At 41.0% G+C, this 21,150-nt stretch overlaps 1 protein-coding gene across 5 annotated transcripts in view; it reads right to left on the bottom strand.

Annotated features, from left to right (window-relative positions):
• LOC137383922 (plasma membrane calcium-transporting ATPase 1-like) overlaps positions 1–21,150 on the bottom strand; it is a 274,484-nt gene that overhangs the window by 151,135 nt on the left and 102,199 nt on the right. For all 5 annotated transcript variants that reach the window (XM_068057310.1, XM_068057309.1, XM_068057314.1 and 2 more), the window contains one exon: positions 17,876–18,343. In XM_068057310.1, coding sequence (XP_067913411.1) covers positions 17,876–18,071 — 196 coding nt within the window. In that variant the 5' untranslated portion in view covers positions 18,072–18,343. The remainder of the gene's footprint in view (positions 1–17,875; positions 18,344–21,150) is intronic.

Below are 21,150 nucleotides of genomic sequence, written 5' to 3'. Positions count from 1 at the left end.
GTGCCTCTTGTACACGCTGCAGCCATGTTGCGCCAATGGCAGGTGGTGGAAGGAGTGGTCAATAAAGTGACAATCAAGTGGGCTGATTTGTCCTGGATGGTGTCGAGCTTTGTAAGCGTTGTTGGAGCTGCACTCACCCAGGTAAGTGGACAGTATTCCATCATACTCCTGACTTAGACATTAGAAAATAGGAAGAGTAGGCCATTCGGCACTTCAGGCCTGCTCCGCCACTCAAAAAAAAGATAATGGCCAATTGTCTAATTCAGTACCTGTTCCCGCTTTCTCCCCATATCCCTTGATGCCTTTGGCATTAATATATCGATCTCCTTCTTGAATATATTTAATGACTTGACCTCCACTGCCTTCTGTGGTACAGAATTCCACAGGCTCACCACCTTCTGAGTGAAGAAATTTCTCCTCATCTCGGTTCTAAATGGCATACCCCATATCCTGAGACTGTGACCCCTGGTTCTGGACTCCCCAGCCACCTGGGACATCCTCCCTGCATCTAGCCTGTCTAGTCCTGAGAGAATTTTATAGGTTTCTATGAGATCCCCTCTCATTCTTCTAAACTGTAGCGAATAAAGGCCTAGTCGACCCAATCTCTCCCTATCCCAGGAATCAGCCTAGTAAATCTTACATTTAATTCCCTCATCTAGATCATTAATATATATTGTGAATTGCTGGGGTCCTAGCACTGATCCCTGCAGTACCCCACTAGTCACTGCCTGCCACTTGGAAAAAGACCCATTTATTCCTACTCTGTTTCCTGTCTGCCAACCAGTTCTCTATCCATGTCCGTACCTTACCCCCAATACCATTTGCTTTAATTTTGCATGCTAATCTCTTATGTGGGACCTTATCGAAAGCCTTCTGAAAGTCCAAATACACCACATCCACTGATTCTCCCTCATCTATTCTACTAGTTACATCCTCAAAAAATCCCAGTAGATTTGTCAAGCATGATTTCCCTTTCGTAAATGCATGTTGACTTTGTCCAATCCTGTCATTGTTTTCCAAGCACTCGATTATATCTTTTATAATGGACTCTAGCATTTTCCCCACTACTGATGTCAGGGTAACGATCTATAGTTCCCTGTTTTCTCTCTACATCCTTTTTTAAATAGTGGGGTTACATTAGCTACCCTCCAATCCATTGGGACTGTTCCAGAGTCTATAGAATTTTGAAAAATGACCAGCAACGCATGTACTATTTCTAGGGCCACCTCCTTAAGTACTCTGGGATGTAGATTACCAGGCCCTGGGGATTTATCAGCCTTCAATCCCATCAATTTCCCCAACACCATTTCCCTACTAATACTGATTTCACACAGTTCCTCCTTCTCACTAGACTCTATGTTCTCTAACAATTCTGGGAGGTAATTGGTGTCCTCCTTTGTGAAGACAGAACCAAAGTATGTATTTAATTGATCTGCCATTTCTTTATTCCCCATTATAAATTCCCCCATTTCTGACTGTAAGGGACCAACGTTTGTCTTCACCAACCTTTTTCTTTTCACATATCTATAGAAGCTTTTATAGTCAGTTTTTATGTTCTCAGCACGCTTACTCTCACTCTATTTTCCCCTTCTTAATCAACCCCTTTAGCTGAATTCTAAACTGCTCCCAATCCTCAGATTTTCTGCTTGTTCTGGCCATTTTATATTTCTCCTCCTTGGATCTAATACTATCCCTAATTTCTTTTGTAAGCCACGGTTGAGCCACCCTTCCTGTTTTATTTTTTGTGCCAGACAGGAATGAACCATTGTTGTAATTCATCCATGTGCTCTTTAAATGCTCGCCATTGCCTATCCACTATCAACCCTTTAAGTAAAGTTCCCCAAACTATCATAGCTGACGCACCCCTCATACCTTCATAGTTTTCTTTATTTAGATTCAGGACTCTAGTTTTGGATTCAACTACTTTACTGTCCATCTCATTGAAGAATTCTATCATGTTATGGTCGCTCCTCCCAAGGAATCCTGCACAAGATTGCTAATTAATCCTTTCTCATTGCACAATACACAGTCTAGGATAGCCTGTTCTCTAGTTGGTTCCTCAACGTATCGGTCTAAACAAACAGTCACATACACACTCCAGGAAATCCTCCTCCACAGTATCATTGCTAACTTGGTTTGACCAATCTATATGTTGATTAAAGTCACCCATGATTACAGTTGTACCCTTATTGCATGCATCTCTAATTTCCTGTTTAATGCCTTCCCCTACATCTCCACTACTGTTTGGGGGCCTACAGACAACCCCCACAAAGGTTTTCTGCCCCTTGGTGTTTCTTAGCTCCACATTAGATTCCACATCATGATTTTCCAAGCCAATATCCTTCCTCACTATTGCAATGATTTCCTCCTTTACTAACAATGCTACCCCTCATCCTTTCCCTTTTTGCCTGTCCTTCCTAAATATTGAATACCGCTGGATGTTCAGTTCCCATCCTTGGTCATCTTGCAGCCACGTCTCCGTAATCGCTACTATATCACAACTGTTCATATCTATTTGTGCTGTTAATTCATCTACCTTACTGTGAATGCTCCGTGCATTAAGACACTTCTGCCCTGCTGATGGTAAACAGGCTTTGGGGAGTAAGGAGGTGAGTTACTCCCCACAGGAATTCCCAGCCTCTGACCTGCTCTGGTAGCCACAATATTTATGTGCTCATCCAGCTAAGTTTCTGCGCAATGGTAAATCCTGAGGATGTTGATAGTGGAGGATTCTGTGATGCTAATGCCATTAAATATCAAGGGGAGGTGATTAGTCATACACTTGTTGGAGGTGGTCATTGCCTGGCACTTGTGTCGTGAAAGGTTACTTGCCACTTATCGGCCCAAGCCTGAATGTTGTCCAGGTCTTGGTGCAAGTGGGCACAGACTGCTTCATTATCCGAGGAATTATGAATAGAAAATGAACACTGTGCAGTCAACATCCCCATTTCTGACCTTATGCTGGGTAGAAGATAATTGATAAAGTAGCTGAAGATGTTTGAGCCTAGGACACTGTCCTGAAGAACTTCTGCAGCAATGTCTTGGGGTTGATATGATTGAGCTAGGTCTGACACCTGCCAACAGAAGATAGCTGTGGTTGTTGGAGGCCATGTGAAAACCTTTCCACCCAATTCCTATTGAATTCAATTTTATTATGACTCCTTTGTGCCACACTTGGTCAAATGCTGCATTTATGTCCAGGGCAGGCACTTTCACCTCACCTCTGGAATTCAACTCTGGTCCAGGGCTGTCTTGAGGTCTGGAGCTGCGTGGAACCCCAACTGGGAAGCGATTAGCAGGCTATTAGTGAGTTAGTGCTGCTGGATAGCACAGTTGATGACACTTTTCTTCACTTTACTGATCAATGAGAGCAGGCTGATGAGGTGGTAATTTGTTAGATGGGAATTGTCCTGCTTTTTGTGGACAGGACATACCTAAGCAATTTTCCACTGTCAGATGGATGGTAGTTTTGTAGCTGTAGTGCATCAGCTTGGTGAGGGGCACAGCTAGTTCTGGCGCACAAGTCTTCAGCACTGCAGCTCGGGTGATGTCGGGGTCACACCCGTCATTGTATCCAGTGCACTTAAGCCTTTCCTTGATATTATGTGGAATATATCGAATTGGCTGAAGACTGGCATCTGTGATGGTAGGGACCTCAGGAGGAGCAGAGATAGATCGTCCATTCTGGGAGAAGATGGTCGTGAAGTCTTCAGCCTCATCTTTTGGACTCATATGCTGGGCTCTGCCATCATTGAGGAAGCAGATGTTTCACAGAGCTTCCCCCACTCATTAGTTGTTTAATTGCCTTCCACCATTCACAATTGGATGTGGCAGGATTGCAGAGCTACGATCTGATATGGTGGTTGTGGGATTGTTTAGCTCTGTCTACAGCATAATGCTCAACATGCAAGTGTTGTAGCTTCACCAGGTTAGCATGTCATTTGGCACGTACATCTGGCACTATTGCCGGCATGCTCTCCTACACTCTTCATTGACCCAGGGTTGGTCGCCTGGTTTGGTGGTATCGGTTGAATTAAGGATATGCTGGTTACAAATTGTGGTGGAATGCAATTCTGCTGATGACTCTCAGCACTTTACAGATGCCCAGTTTTGTGCTGCTAAATTTGTTCTGAATCTTTCCCATTTAGTATAGTGGTAGTGCCACACAACATGGAGTGTGAAGGCAGGGCTTAGTCTCCACAAGGACTGTGCAGTGTTCACTCCTATCAATACGGTTATGGACAGATGCATCTGCGACAGGTAGATTGGGGAGGATGAGGTCAAGTCGGTTTTTCCCTTGTTGGTTTTCTCAGCCCCTGCTGCAGGCCCTATCTGGCAGTTATGTCCGTCAGGATTCAGCCAGCTCCAACAGTAGTTCGACTCAGGCAATCTTGCTGATGGACATTGAAGGCCCCCACCCAGAATACATTCTGCTCCCCTGCTATCCTCCGTGCCTCTTCCAAATTTTGCTCAACATGGAGGAGTCCGGATTCATCAGCAGAGGGAGGGCAGTCGATAGTAAACCGCAGTTGGTCGCTTTGTCCACTTTTGACTGGATGCCATGAGACTTCATGGAGTCTGGAGTCAATGTTGAGGACTTCCAGGACCACTCCCTCCTGACTATACTCCACTGTGCCGCCACTTCTGGTGGGTCAGTCCTGCCGGTGGGATGGGACGTACCCAGGGATGGTCAAGGAGGAGTCTGGAATGTTGATTGAAAAAAATATGGTTCTGAGAATATGACTATGTCAGGCTGTGGGACAGCCCTCACAGCTCTGTCACAATTCTCCAGATGTTCGTGAGGAGGACTTTGCAGGGCCGACTGGGCTGGGTATGCTTCTGTAGTGTCCGGATCCAATTCCTAGGTCAATGCAGAGTGGTTCCTTGTAATGTCAAAACACACCACCACCCCAATTCCCTCTGATGGAGCATTAAAAATTAGCCATCTGGAAATGGAGCTCAGTATGAAGTGAAGTTGGCAGTACAACAGCTCTTCAAATTAAGCATATAGCATTGTTGCTGTCACTTGTGCTGACAGGCACTATGTCCACTCCAAGATGATGCGTTTGCTCCATCAGCTCCAGTTTAACACTTGATTTGACAAAGGCCAGAAGATATGCAATGTCATGGCCCCACATACAAATGTCAGGATACTTGCCAGCACAATATGCTGGTAGTGAAGTTTGCTTACATTGTGATATTCAACGTGTATCTTCCTGGAATACATAGAGTCATACCACATCCCCACCTTCCCCCAATTCTTCTACCACCTACCTACACTAGGGGCAATTTACAATGGCCAATTTACCTATCAACCGGCAGGTCTTTGGCTGTGGGAGGAAACCAGAGCACCCGGCGGAAACCCACGCGGTCACAGGGAGAACTTGCAAACTCCGCACAAGCAGTACCCAGAACCAAACCCGGGTCGCTGGAGCTGTAAGGCTGCAGTGCTAACCACTGCGCCGCCCCATGTTCCAGATTTTAGGAAAAGATAGTATTCAATGCGTGAAGGTTATGCACCTTGGTTAATAAAAGTGATAAATTTAATATTCTTTAACAGTCCAGATGCACAAAGCAAAATGTTAATAGCTGCACACTACAGGATACTAACTGGAAGACACTATCAAACCCAACAGCACAAATGTGCTTAATCATCAGATGAAGTAATTAACATAGGACTCATCTCAACCTTTATTTGTTAATTTCCCTCACTCATACAGGCTCAGCAATTACTCAGTTAGTTCCTCAGGTCAATATCTGGAACTCAAGACTAAAATAATCCTATGAAAAGGATATTAATGCTTACTATTTTAAACAAAGGCAGTGCCAACCTGACTCAATGGTAACCCACTTGTGTCTGAATCAGAATATTGTGGGTTCAAGGCCCATTCCAGGGATTTAGGCTGACACATCAGTATGGTGAAGAAGTGCTGCATCATGAGATGCTATATTTTAGGTGAGATGAGATGTTAAACTACTCATGAGATGCCCAACTGCCTGTCCAAGTAGACTTAAAAGATCCATTGACACTTTTCACAGAAGAGTAGGCATTCATCTATCAACCTCTATCGAAGAGATTATTTGGTCATTTACCGATCTTTGTGGGACTAGCCATGATCTAATTGAATGGTGGAACAGACTCTAGGGCTTAATGTCCTACGGCTGATCCTATGATCATGCTGCGTGCAAACTAGCTGCAAGAGTGACTACACTTCAAAATAATTTATTTGTTGCAAGTGCTTTGGGATGTCCCGAAGACGTGAAAGTGGTTAGCACCGCAGCCTCACAGCTCCAGCGACCCGGGTTCAATTCTGGGTCCTGCCTGTGTGGAGTTTGCAAGTTCTCCCTGAGTCTGCATGGGTTTCCTCCGGTTTCCTCCCACATGCCAAAGACTTGCAGGTTGATAGGTAAATTGGCCTTTATAAATTGCCCCTAGTATAGGTAGGTGGTAGGGACAGGTGGCGATGTGGTAGGAATATGGAATTAGTGTAGGATTAGTATAAATGGGTGGTTGATGGTTGGCACAGACTCAGTGGGCCGAAGGGCCTGTTTCAGTGCTGTATCTCTAAATTTAAAAAAATGTAATTTAAAAATTTAAATCCAAGTTCTTCCAATCCTATTAAAAAGGAAAGATACTTATGGCTGGACTGCTACTCTTTTTTTAAAAAAAAAGAGACACCGGAAATACAATATTGTTGGGTATTTCAAAAGGCACTGCAGCATCTGCTAAAACTAAAATAAAAAACATGAGCTAGAATCGAATGATTGAATCTGCATCATCATCCGCTGCACAGATGCCGTGATCCTTTGAAATCAAGAGGAGCCTCCAAGCTCCCTTCCTACAAAATTACAGGGAACAAAGGTAAACAAAGCAAAAATGTAACTAAGTTACATTACAATACTACTTGGTAGAATTCACAGTAAGATAATTCAACAACATGCACATTGATTTTTAAATATAGTCTGCAACGAATGACTTCACTTAAAACAGTGGTCAAAAGAAATGGAATTCCACATCACAGGGAGAGGCAGGGCGTTACATTATTCAAAGCAACCAGCAACCATTAACATACAATGTGTGTTTGTAAAAGCCTGGTCTGAAATACAGTTAGTTCAGACTGTTCAACAGCAGATTTCAATCAATTACTTAGATTAAAAACCCCAGTCAAACTCGGAAAATCATCTTAAAAGCTTAACCCTCAGGCCACAGCCATGTGCTGCTCACCCATCTGTGCAGTACTGCACAATCACCCACTCCCATCCCTTTGAAAGTGTCGATCAGGGATGGTTTGCACCCACACACAACTGCAATAGAAACAAGAAATGGGCCTACCAAAAAATATACATAGGAAATGTGAAAAACTGAACTGCCTTCTGAGAAAGGAAAGAGGAGATTCCTGATCAGTCTTCGCATCTCCCAGACATCCATATGCTCAGCTTCAATTTCCAAATGGTAGAAAAGGGAAGAGTACTAAAAAAAATCTCATGGACTTGTTTGAGCCTTAGTCACACAATGAGAGATCAGTGGCATCGATGTCTGTTCACAGATCAAAGTCAGGCCGACAAAGATCATTGTCCTTTTGTTCTTAAAGGAATGGATTTCTGATCAGTGCGGTGTAAATCAGTTACTGCACTCGATTGACAATTTTGTGCAGTACAAGTAGTTCATTTCATTCCCATTTTTGAATTGGTACACTGTTAAACAAATGAAGTATTCATAAAAGCAGATGGCAATTTTATAAGGACACCAAATTCCAGCAACAGTTCATAAAACAAACCAATGCAAAGTGTACTGATTTAGGATATCTGTGCCCATTGCAAACCACATTCTGTCTGATGTCAACCAGATGGGTTTTTACAACAATCGACAATGGTTTTAACTCCAGGGTTTTATTAATTGAATTTAAATTTCACCATTTGTCGTGGTGTGATTCGAACTTTGTCCCCACAGCATTAGCCTGGGCCTCTGGATTACTCATCCTGTGACATTACCACTATGCCACCACCACCCCCATAGAAAGGAAGAGAAAACTGTATTCTCTACCACCAAATGAGAAAAGGGTCAAGATATCAGAGGAAAAAGCAGGCTAGATAACTGATCAGATAAAAGGAGTTTGCATGATGGCGCAGGTGGCAATAACATCAACATTAATATGCGCTGGGCATCATTGCTCACTAACATATTTGCCAACGTTTGCTGATTTTGATTGGCCACTCAAGCTAGAAGCTGTGTAAGTGAAAAACTTTTTCTAGTTCATGACTTCAGTTCACATCATTGCCTTGTTTGCATCATGTCAACACAAGACTCCACGGAACCTGTAACAGCCATTATATACATCGGAAACACAGACGCAAAGCCTTGGAAAAAGACAAAGAATTGGCCAAATGTTGCACTAATCGGATTTACTCAGATTCCATACTTCTGCAATAAACTCATTCAGTAGGTTTCAGTTTCATGATGGTGTTTCCCACTGATTAAGTACATACTTAAATGGCATTAGTAGGTCATTGTTCACCCTGTGGCAAGTTAGCTCATATTTCAAGCAGAGTTTTGATTCTTAAGAAATGGGTTTGCCCATGATAGCTGACTTTCACATTGATATCAAGAAATTGAACTCATAGATGAAGGCCATTCCCAATGGTTGGCTAGAATGTACGTAGAATACAAAGATGGTTATAGGCACTATGATAGGCCTCACAATTTAGAACATTAACAAGATCTAGCAGTATGCCTTCTTCAGGAGGAGTTACGAGCATAAGCTAAAAACGTAGAACTATTTAAAGCCCAATTTAGGTACGAACCCATTTCAGAGATAGTTGGAAATTAATGCTGGACCAAGCACCCGAGTGCTTCAAAAGACAGGATATTCCACTTCACATATTTCCCATTTGGCTAATCAACTAACTGCTTGCAGTCATTCTAAAGCAACATTCAAATACAAGATTTTAACCTCTGCCCAGATGGCTAATGCCAGGATCCATCCAACACTTAGCTCTTCACCCAAGCAATACCCCTGTTGGAAAAATACAGGATCCAAAATGATGATCATACACAGGAAGGAAACTACTGAAGCTACATGTTTTTCACGATCAACAGATGAACTATACATGAATAAAACAATGGAAAGCCTGATCAGGTAAAAGGCCCCAGTATTTTTCATGCAGCTTAATTGTGTCTAACCAGCATTTGTGGTCTTTTTGTTTGTGCTGTTGTTTAACAGCACCAGGAACAGGCCTTTTCACTTCAATTGGTTTGTGCTGGTGTTTATGATCCACACAAGCCTCCTCCCAGCCCACTTGATCAAACCCTACCTGCATACCCTTCTATCCTGTTCTCCTTCCTATACTTATCTAGCTTCCCCTAAAGGGTTCTATGCTAATTGCCTCAGTTACTCCATGCTGTAGCAAGTTCCCCATTCTCACCACTCTCTAGGTAAAGATGATTTTCCTGAACATATGATTTATTACGGACTACTCCAGAAGTGGAAAAAAAAACTTGTCTATCCGATCAAACCCTTTCGCAATCTTAAAGACCTCTAATAGGTCACACCTCAGTTATTTTTTTCTGTAGAAAAGAGAATGTCCCAACCGGTTCAATCTTTCCTGATAGTTATAACCTCAGTTCTGGCGATATCCCTATTTTTCTTTTTTGTGCCATCTCCAGTGCCTCTTCATCCTTTTTGTAATACGGAGATCAGAATTGTAAACAGTATTCCAAGTGTGACCTAACCCAAGTTCTATGCACAATGAAGACAATGTCCTGCTTTTCAATTAAATTCCTCCGGAAATTAACTCCAGTGCTTTGTTTGGATTTTTCATGGCCTTGTTAACTTGTCTTACTCTCAACCTTGAATATCTCAGTCTTGAAAACTTGCTTAAAGCATAAATGGCCTTTCATTCCAAGTCATTTTACAGCAGGAGACAGAGTCTGGATTTATGTGAAATACTATGAAGTCTGCAGTGGAATTAGCATCAAGGTCAACGATCTCCATCTAAGTATTTGGTCACGTCTACCGGCAGATAAGAATCCTTCCAATACAAACTCATATTTGGATTTGCAGAGATTCCTAGACATTTGCCTGTTTGCAACTCCAGTAATTGAATTTTCTTCATCCATTTGCTGCTTTTCTTTGCTAGTTGATTTATTTGAAAAAACCCAGATGGGGCAAAGCAATGAAAAAGCTGCACTTGGTGTCCTCTGCCCTGCTCTATTTCATGTAAGGGCTGCAGGTAAGGGGAAAAATGCTTTTAGTTCTTGTAATGTAAATAAGAATTTCCTGCACCAGGAACTACACCATGCTTTAACACTGAGTGAGCCTGGATCTAACAAATATTCTATAAAATATAGAAGCTAGAACTGGAAGGAATAAATATTTTCACAAAAGATTTTTCAGAAGCTGAGCACCAGACAGTACCACATCCCAACCCAAGAATTGCAGGCTTAGTAAAGATTTCTAATAAAAATATGAACTTCAATTACATATCAGTACCAAACAAGCACCCAAACCGGAGGAGGAGTCTGACCATTACATTGGCATCTGGCAAAATTTGGGATGCTCTGGGATGAGTGGCTAAAGAATTAAATAATCAGTGGAAGAAATCAATAAATTAATGAGTCATCCCACTGGGCTTCACAAACAAGTGTTTACAAGGAGACTTTTCATGCAACTGTCAACTTTCTGCAACGAGATATTAAAAATAGATTTATACTCAGCTTGGCTTTAAACATTTCCTGTGTAGGGTTTTAAACTCCACAAAAAGTTAATGTCACTGTTCTCTCCACAACAGCCTGACCCACTGAGCATTTCCGGCATTTCCTTTTTTTTCAGCTGTCAATTTCTGTTTGGGCTGTTGAACAAACACAGCTTTGAAAACCTTGGACTTCTGTCCTTAGAAATTCCAACCTAAGCAGAAACGAGCCAAGTTAGATTTGAACTGTCTATAGAGTAGCTAAAAATAGTGAAATTGGTCACCTGCTCTTAAATGTTACATCAGCCAGAGTAATAGAAACTTCTGTGTACCATTTGCAGTGACCGGAAATGTTTATCTGAAATGGTGGTGTGGAATTCCAGCTATGGTGGCCATGCTCTTCAGCTAACTTTGGAGACACAATTGGAAATGCAATGAAAATGCTTGTCTGACTGTAAATCACTTTTACAATCAACTGTGTAACTGCAGAGAATCTGATATAGACAGGTACTGATGACCCCAAATAAATTTAATAGTTTTAAACAAAATTAAAATGCAACCCTTTATTCCCTCCAATACATTGTAAACTCCATGATAAAGCTCTGTGAAATAGCGCAAACTTTGATAAGATACTGGCCCTCTCTCAAGGAGTCCATTTAAAAACCCCATTATCCACAAGGCACCTGATGTTTATACAAAATGTGCCCAAAAAAATGCAGCAAGTGAAATCTAAAAAGGTAATCCTATTAGAACAGATAAAGTTTAAGCCACATTGCCAGATCTGGAGAATGGTTGACGGAAGGGGGTGACGGGCCGCAGGCAAGTGTAGAATGCAATGGGACGCAGGCGAGCGATGACCTTTCCAGGGAGACTCTAAACTTTACAGAGGAAGTACTGAATTCCTTAACTTTCATGTACCAAAATGGGAATACTGCCATCGACTGATGCTACTACAAGATGATAATACCCATTACACAAGAGTGATAGGCATTTTCAAGTACAATTTGTTGGGAACTCTGCCCAATCACAGATTCTATGTCATCACTCAACTAGTAAGTTTTTAACTCCCCAATCTGTTCCATTAATCAGACTTAAACAACATGTTCATTGCAGAATAACTACCAGGCACTCCCCCCAAAAGGAAAGAACTAACTGGCAGGTACATCAAAAATCAGACTACTGCAGATGTTGGAAATCTGAAATAAAAACCTAAAATGCTGGAAACCCTCAGGTGGTCAGGCAGCACCTGTGGGAAGAGGAAAGTAGAGTTAACGATTCAGGTCTGACAAAAGGTCACTGGCCTGAAATGTTAACCCCATCTTCCTCCCTTCACAGATGCTGCCTGACCTACTGAGGGTTTCCAGCATTTTTGGTTTTTATAATCACATGTACATCACCTCAGCCTCCTTGTATGCTTAACTGCAATTGATGAGAGTTCAGACAGATCACCTCTTGCACCCACCCCCCCAACCCCCACCAACACACCCCCCTACCCCGCTCATTCATGAAAAGGACCTGTGGTTGTATTGGAAGAGAGGGGTTAAAAACTTAAGCATAAATAATTGTCTACTTGCTTGGGCGTATTCTATTCAAATTCATCAGTTGCAGCATCAGACTTTAATTGTTCTGTAGTATATGAAAATTTTTTCACGCAAGAATGGGGTTTAAGGTTTAATTTTTAAACTTAATTGATGTCCTTATATAGTGGTTGGATCTTAAAAACCTTGATCTCCACAACTGGATGCACGTTCTCTACAAATAAATGAGAACTTTGCTATCCATGCAGAGAGGAAAATAATGAAATTAAAAAGTACCTTCTTTAGACTTCAAACAACAAATAAAAAATTACTGGCTATATGTAAAGGCGGGCCTTCAATATTTAGTTGGGGCTTCACAAAGCATGGATTACTGTGTTCGGTATCTAATGTCACATCAATTTGAAACATGCTACATTAGTATCACATTTCAACATAGTGCTCATGTACAAAGTGAGAAATGGAAAGTTTGTTGGGCGAGTGAGGGAGAGGGGAAGTGAACGAGTGCAAGCTTTTCATGAGTGTTAATTTTTGTGGACACAATGAAAGACAATGCTTACAGTAATATTAATTCTGCTCAATCAGAAAACTGTGTCCAGGTGACTGGGCTGAAAGAGGAATCCTACAAGATTCAATTTTTGGGGGGAAAATTTAAGTGCTTGTGATGAAGTATGGTAGAAGGCTATTAATAAATGGATGCATAGGGACAGTGAAATTAATATTTCTTTATGTACGAGTATTCACTCAAGGGTAAAAATTTAGTTGGATGTGGCTCAGCTGCTAGTGTCCTAACTTGCACTAAGTCCCATTCACCCATCACACATGCTCATTGACTCCTGGTCATGCAATATAATGATTTTAAAATTCTCATCCATGTTTACAAATCCCTCCACGGCCTTGCCCCTCATCCCTCCTTACCTCCTCCAGCCCTACAATGCAAGGACGAGATCTCTTTGCCTTCCAATTCTAGCCTTTTGCGCATTCCCAATTTTAAAAATCACTCAACCACTGAGGCTGTACCAAAGTCCTAAGCTCTAGAATTCGTTCCTTAAACCTCTCCACTCCTCTATCCTCTTAAGAACTTACTACTTCGACCAAGTTTTTGGTCATCTGCCCTAATATCTCCTTTTGTATCTCAGTCAAATTCTTGTTTGGTAATGTTCTGTAAAGTGCCTTGGATGTTTTACAACATTAAAAGGCACAATATAAATGCATGTTGTTATTGATTACTGAGCACTTCATGCTCTAAATTAGCTGATGGAACAAAAGGTAAAAGTCAAACATCTATTTCCTGGTTCAAGAAATCTAAGCCCATAATTCATTAAAAATCAGCATTGCAAGGAAGCCTTGTATTCAGGCAGTAAACAGTCTGCTCTGCAATCTGACACATTAACACTACAGAACTCTAGTTTTAGTTTAGAGATACAGCACTGAAACAAGCCCTTCGGCCCACCGAGTCTGTGCCAACCATCAACCACCCATTTATACTAATCCTACACTAACCCCATATTCCTACCACATCCCCACCTGTCCCTATATTTCCCTACCACCTACCTATACTAGGGGCAATTTATAATGGCCAATTTACCTACCAACCTGCAAGTCTTTTGGCTTGTGGGAGGAAACCGGAGCACCCGGAGAAAACCCACGCAGACACAGGGAGAACTTGCAAACTCCACAAAGGCAGTACCCAGAATTGAACCCAGGTTGCTGGAGCTGTGAGGCTGCGGTGCTAACCAATGTGCCACAAAACTCTCATCTATATTGCAAGAAACTTCACTTCTGACGCTACCCCTTTAAGGGCTTGTGTGTGTTACAAGCATGAAACAAGAAAACTTCCTTTAATTATGCATAATCTATCAGCCCATTCTCTCAGTATTCTAAAGAACAAAACCCACTATAGGCAAAAGTCAACAAAATAAACCAAGTTAAAAGGTCAATAATCTTTCCATTTGTGTTGATCTAATTGGACCATCTGCATTTAAATAATTCATTCATCATCTCGTCAGTACTCGAACCACTGCATTCAGTTCAACACATCATCTGTGCCCATCCTTATAACCTTCAATTAAACTCTTGGCAGCCATTTGTTCAGCTTTATAAAAAGTTACTTTTAATAGAATCCAACATCTCTGCTAGCCTGTGGGAAAGGAAAAGATGAGGCTTGCTAATTTTTTTTTTTTATAGGTCTTCTAGGTTTACAATCAAATTGTACATTTAATAACCTGTTTATGTCTATACAAGCTACAATCCCCAGCATTTCAAAGGGCTGGATCATAACTCCCTCATTATCTCCAAAGAAAATCAGATCTCTGTGCTTTACTGGCTTCATTCACAAGTCTTCTGAGTCTCCGCCAATGAATTAAAATATCGTGGCATGGCGCAGAGGGGTGGGGGTGAAATTTCACCCAATATTCAAAACATAAGTCCCAACCATCACCTACACAGTTTGATGCACTTATTTTGGATTTAATATTGAAATAGATCCTTAGTTAACTAGGTTTGTAGCATCTACAATGATTAACTACACACCTAGCTACAAAAACACATCCCAAATATGAAATGCATATATTCTAATCCACTGCTACTCCTCCCTGCCATCTCACAACGTGCTCAAAAACCAAAAATGCAATCAGCAGCTCAGGCAACATCCCTGGAGGGAGAAACATAGGGCCAATATTTAAGGTCAATGACTGTCAGAATTGGAAGATGTTACAGATGAACAGCTTACAAAAGAAGATACAGAAGCAGGGAATAGTGATTATCCATTCTTTAATCATCTCCTGCCCCCTCCCACCCCCTCAAATCGCAGGCCTCCCCTTTCAACTATAAACAGTTATATTCTGCCAGGAAATAGGAATATTCAAAAGGGATCATTCTGCAGCTTAGACCTTAGACTAGTTAAACTTTTGAGAAACATCCTAAAAATGGGATAATGGTAATAGTCTTGAAATTAAAAATATGTTTCCTGAAAACCAAAAAGGTGTCTATCCCAGGGAGGTTTTCTTAATATAAATGAAACTGGGATTGAGGGAAGGGGAAAATGTGGAGGTGATTCAAAATAATAAGTTCCTTTTGTAGTCTATCATGTTTCCCCCAGTCTTCTCTCTCCCTACCCACTACCCAGCCACAAAATAGTTTTAAATGACTAACTTGTTTAGAACAGCAACCAAAAACCCTTTAAATACAAAATAGCCATCAGCCCACTAATTTCCAAGCTGGTGTCTCTAAGGAGATCGAAAGAGAACAAAGAGGTCTGCAAATTTCTACTGTTTCTATACTTGTTAAACTTGCTTGCAAATTACTTCTTTTGGTGTACCCTAAACATTTTGTTCTGCAGTTATGATTAATTTCCCCCATCTTTAAGGAAAGGGACCCCCGGAGAAAGTACCAATAGTCACAAAACATTAACTTATCAAAATTATATAGAAAATCTTCAAACTAGTGGAGCCAAAATTCCTCAAACTTGAGCTTTTTAAAAAAAAAAAATCAAAAGATTCAAGAATGTCTTCACTGCACACCTTAGTTTATGATATTTTGGAGAAACAAGCCAAAATATTTTGCACAAGTTGGGAGTGGTGGGTGGGTGGGTGGATGGGGGAAAGAGGGGTGTAAAATACTAAATTAAGTGCCAGTGGCAAATGGGATCTGGCATTTTTTTCTGCTCCCTCTATCCGAGGCAGAGATGCCACAACACTATAGTGGGAAGTCAGTCCCAGCAGACCTGTTTATCTCAGCTTTAGATAAATGAGGTATACTTGATTTGTGCCTGGAGCAATATTATAACATTGATATCAAAGTTTGGACAAAAGATTTGCCAAATAAAATAAAGAGTGTGATAGGAAGAATAGTTATGTATTTATAACTGTTCAAAGCTTGGGAGAGTTGCTTCCATCCTAAGCTTCAAAAATACCTAGTTATATTTCACAGAAAATGTTTTTGTTCAAAGTAAATTAACAATGAAGTCCACACAACTGACACTCCAGGAAAACCCAAATGTCATTACATTTGCAATGATCATAGAAAAGTAAAGTTAACAGCATATCTGACTTCTGGTTTTTACCTGTTCTTTTCTCTCCATCCCTCCCACCTACCTTAGTCCTCTACAAGAGCTCTTAAGAGTTTTCCATTATCAAGGGTGAACAACCAAATCGCCAACGTATTTTTTCTTCACAAATGCCGATGGATCTGCTGTGCATTTCCAGTATTTTACTACAGGAAATGTAAATGGATATTAAAACTGGATTGGTAGAACTCTTGGGTAAGCAATCCTTTCTGTATTTTCCATTGTACACCCAAGCTAGCTGCATTGTCTAGCCCATTGGCAGGATTGTGATCAGTATCATTTCATCAATTAGTGAAAGACAATTTAAACAGCAGTTTATCTGATACTACCTAGCTTCAGTTTGAAAAAAATTTAAATATCTCAAATGCCAAACATATCCAAAAGGAGGTCATGGAGGCAATGGAGTTGGAACAGGCAGCTCGGACAGGTATTTCACCAAATTAAGCTCAGGAAGTTGGTGAGAAGCAGTTCACTGACTTTAAGCCCTTCATAACTTGCACTTTAAATGCTTAAGTGAACAGGCAGACAGGGCCTTGGTTTAATCCATCACCTGAAAAATGGCACGCCAACAATGCAGCACCACATCATTATTATATGGAGATTATATACTCAAGTACTAGAATGGGACTTGAACACACAGCCTTCTAATTGGGAGGCAAAATGCTATCACTGAACAAAGGCCAACAACCCTGAGAAGATCGTAAAATTCTTTTCATCTATTAGCCACAGAAAAAAATTATTGTAGACATGTCATGTGGTAATTGATTGCTGCGGACCCCTTATGTGCAATCATTTCATGTTTGTTTCATGTGAGGTGACATTTAATCAATTATTTAGATGCTTTAGGTTATATATATTCTATGCTAAAGCAGCTAGATTATTTTTTGTTGCAGCATTGAATAATGGATAGAGCATCTGATCAGCACTGAATTTCATGAATGGGTTCACATGATAAGCCAGTCAAGCTCTGCTCACCATAAGCACACACTGCTCATTTGAGAACATTTTTGAACCCCATCAGGCTGACCAGAAAGTAATCCACAGTGACACAACTGAAGAATGTTGAATATGCTCGGATGATTTTCAAGTAATATTTGGGAGGAACAATCATTGCAGCATCTTGTTAAAGTAGAAGTTTTGGAACAGTCACATCAGAACTCAGAATATATATATATATTTTTAAAACAACGTCCTTCTTTAAGCTCTGCGTTGTGACATGCAATGCATTTTTGCATTTAAAAGTTTTTCTGAAGTGCTTGAGCTCATTGACTGGTCACCCACAAAAGTAGAAACACTGTGGAACAGTACAACACAGGAGACACATGGAGTCCTGGAAAAGACATATGATGGGATAGTCAGTTGCCAAGGCTATTGCAACACTAAAGCCCTTTTCAGGAAGCACTCCCCCCACCATGTGACCACCCATCCCATACTACAATATAGCAAGATGTTCAAATTCAGACTAAGTTAATACAAATTTAAGTTAACAGAAGTAATTGCTGCAATTGTAACTTCAACGAGTAGTAACTTTTTATTTAAAAAAAAAACAAATATGTTCACGTGCATATATACAGAAACAACCTACCTTCTACTGGAGAAGTTTTTAATCTTCTACAGATATCCTGAACATCACCATAAGTTTCATGGATTTTACTGACTGCTTCACCAGATCGCAGCTCCATAAGGGCACGAAGATCTGTGACGGTGCATCCAAATTCACCCTCATGGTTGCCCTCTGCAACAGAGTTGCCTGGATGGTGGCTTGTTGTATTATTAGTCATTTTCCCCCTGGGAAATGAAAAAAGGTTCCAGCTGAAGTTGAAAGATCCACACCAGAAGCTGGATACAGCAGTCCTACTGACAGTTCCAATGGGAGTCCACAAATGTTAAGTTGGTTATTAACTCTCTTGTCAGTGAGGCGAACATCAGCAGAGTCCAACTTTTCCAGATAAAGGGGTCATAGGCAAGTGCATATTACTGATGCAGCAGCCTAGCAACAACTGTTTAATGTTTGCTCTTGCATCCTTTGGTGCCAGTAAGCCGCTGAGAAAGTCTGAAAGACAAAGTGCAATGTGTTACTCACTGATCGATACATGACATGCAGCTTTTAAAAAGAATGAGCTTGACCAAGAACTTCGCACTTATAGTGTAATGTATAGAAATCCCTGAAGCTTGGAACATTGCACAGCACTGCTCACCATTCCGACAGTCAAAAGCACTCTAACTTCTGGTAGAGAAAAAAAAACAAAATTTAAAAAAAAAGTCTAAAACATAACTCAAAGTAAAACATTTTAAACTCCACGATATGCCACAATATTTTAAATGTACATGCCTTACATAAATATTAAAATTATGCAAAGCTAAAATGAAGTTTCCATCAATGTGCTACATGGGCCAGAATCTCAATATTTCTCCATCAAACAGCTGTACTAATTTCACCAGTGACACTTGCGCCACCCCTCTCCTCCACTCTTCCCCAATAAACTGCATCTATGGGATATAAACACCCATAAAAAGGTGGAAATATACATTTGCGGTCGTCCAATGCATCAATGAGACAAGTTTAATATTTAAAACAATGCATGTTCAGCAACAATCCAGAGCTATACGAAACACACATGCCAGCAGGTTAATGGTGCCATAATCAAAATACCACTACTTTTACAATAAACTTTTCAGCTTGGACTCCTACTTTAAAACGTGGCTGTTAGCAATGTCCATGCATCAAGACTGGAAACTTCAACTGGACGCTTCATACTTCAACTCCAATGGCCTCAGCAACCACAGGCCCCTCCCTCTATTAATTATTTAGTGTTTCTCCCTTTTTGTATTGGAAACTTTGTATCCAGTTCCAGCTAACTGACAAGCTCTACAAAAAGGTGCCCTTCCCTCCCCTCTAAATCCCCACGTTGAGGGTTTCTGTCCTGTTCCAGTTAAACTTCAGCTACTTCAAAATGAACAAACAGTTCCTTGAAGTAAGTTGAAAAGAAACTCTACATTGCCAAGTAGCTGAATTATTTCAATATTTACCATAGCACTATTGCACACTATTGTTTGAAAAAAAAACAATTACTAATGTGCAGCACACACCACCCCCCTCCCCCAATCATTGGAGTCAAGGAGCTTGTCCACCAGCTGGTACTGGGTAGAGTTATAGAGAAATAGCATTGTGGGATGGGCTCGCTAGCTTTTTCTCATGTATGGAAAACCTTGAGCCCAAAATGCAGTCAAATACGCACCAATAATTAATTCAATTCTCAGAGTGCAGTGCTGCAACACATGCCAATAACACCCCTCTGAGAGAACAACTGCAAGCAGTAAATCAAAACCTGAATTTAAAGCTGAGTCACCCAGCTGAGAATCGGGAAACAGACTGGTGTTTCTGCTTTCAGACCACCTGTTTGTCACTCTTCTAACAGCGCCTTTAACCCTTCCAGTGGCAGGATATTCCTATGTATGTTCGTATTTTATATCTTATGCATGTACCTGGCTCACATTTGTTGATTAAACACAGAGCTAGATTTAAGACAGCCTCTGTGCACTGGAACTGTATTTGAGTAAGCAACTCACACGTGATGTTCATGAGCTGCAATGTCCAAATAAGCAAGTGCATGTTTTGTTTAAAACTAAATGCTCTGTTGCATCCTGACATCTTCAGAAACACAGGCAAGTCACCCGAGTAGAAAACGTAAAATTACTTGCTGCTGTCCTCAATGCAATACTGCCTAACACTTTGAATTAAAAGGTTCTGAGAATGAGAATTTTGTTTTTTTAAACTAAGGCCATACACCAGAAAATGAAACGCTTATTTTAAATACTGGGCGGCACAGTGGTTAGCACCGCAGCCTCACAGCTCCAGCGACCCGGGTTCGATTCTGGATACTGCCTGTGCGGAGTTTGCAAGTTCTCCCTGTGACTGCGTGGGTTTTCGCCGGGTGCTCCGGTTTCCTCCCACAGCCAAAGACTTGCAGGTTGATAGGTAAATTGGCCATTGTAAATTGCCCCTAGTGTAGGTGGTAGGGGAATTGTGTGTTATATGGGGTTAATATGGGAATATGAGGTTAATGTAGGATTAGTATAAATGGGTGGTTGTTGGTCAGCACAGACTCGGTGGGCTGAAGGGCCTGTTTCAGTGCTGTATCTCTTTTAAAAATAAATGTGTTTTATTTTTTTATTTAAAAGGTACAGAAATGTGCTCACTCATGGCCAAAGACAGAGACATTTAGCAAGGTTTCTCCAGTCAACACACAGTACTCTTGCAGTGCATTATATCCATTGGAAACAGTGTATGTTACAACATGAAAGACACACAATAATGGTAATCCATATTCAACAAATTTAATAGTAAGCAACTAAAAGCTACCTGCTAGCACCAGTGAGAATTGCATCAAATCAATAAATCACAAATAGTTGACAGAACATTTGCTTTTCCCCAAATGACACTGCTCACTCTTCATCTCCATCGTCATTGACAGGCCCAGAAGCCAGCCACGATAAGGCTCGGTCCCAAAACACCCAGTGCCTGCTCTTGATGGGGGTTCGTTTATGTTTGGATGAAAAAAAAGTGACTCAGCCGTGGGCCAGAGAATGTGAGCAGCCAGGAAAATCCAGCAAACATCGCTCTGCAGTTGCATAGTCTAGGGAGGCTGAGGCGTGACTGCAATTCAAGCACAGGCAATTCCTCAGAAAATACTTGACATTTTAGTAAGGCAAGGGCTGTTGGGAACATTCAACATCTTCCTTCTCTAGTCACTGACCGGTTTAGCTGTTAAAAACACTGACTAGAAACTTTCTCACAGTTAAGCAGATTAAGATAATGTCAGCACTTACTGAAATGGATTAAAGAACTTCACCAATACA

The sequence above is a fragment of the Heterodontus francisci genome, chromosome 25, assembly GCF_036365525.1.
Source record: "Heterodontus francisci isolate sHetFra1 chromosome 25, sHetFra1.hap1, whole genome shotgun sequence".
In the NCBI taxonomy this organism is placed as follows: Eukaryota; Metazoa; Chordata; class Chondrichthyes; order Heterodontiformes; family Heterodontidae; genus Heterodontus; species Heterodontus francisci.
Note: the sequence above shows the minus strand (reverse complement) of the source record. Positions and strands in the feature narration are given on the sequence as shown.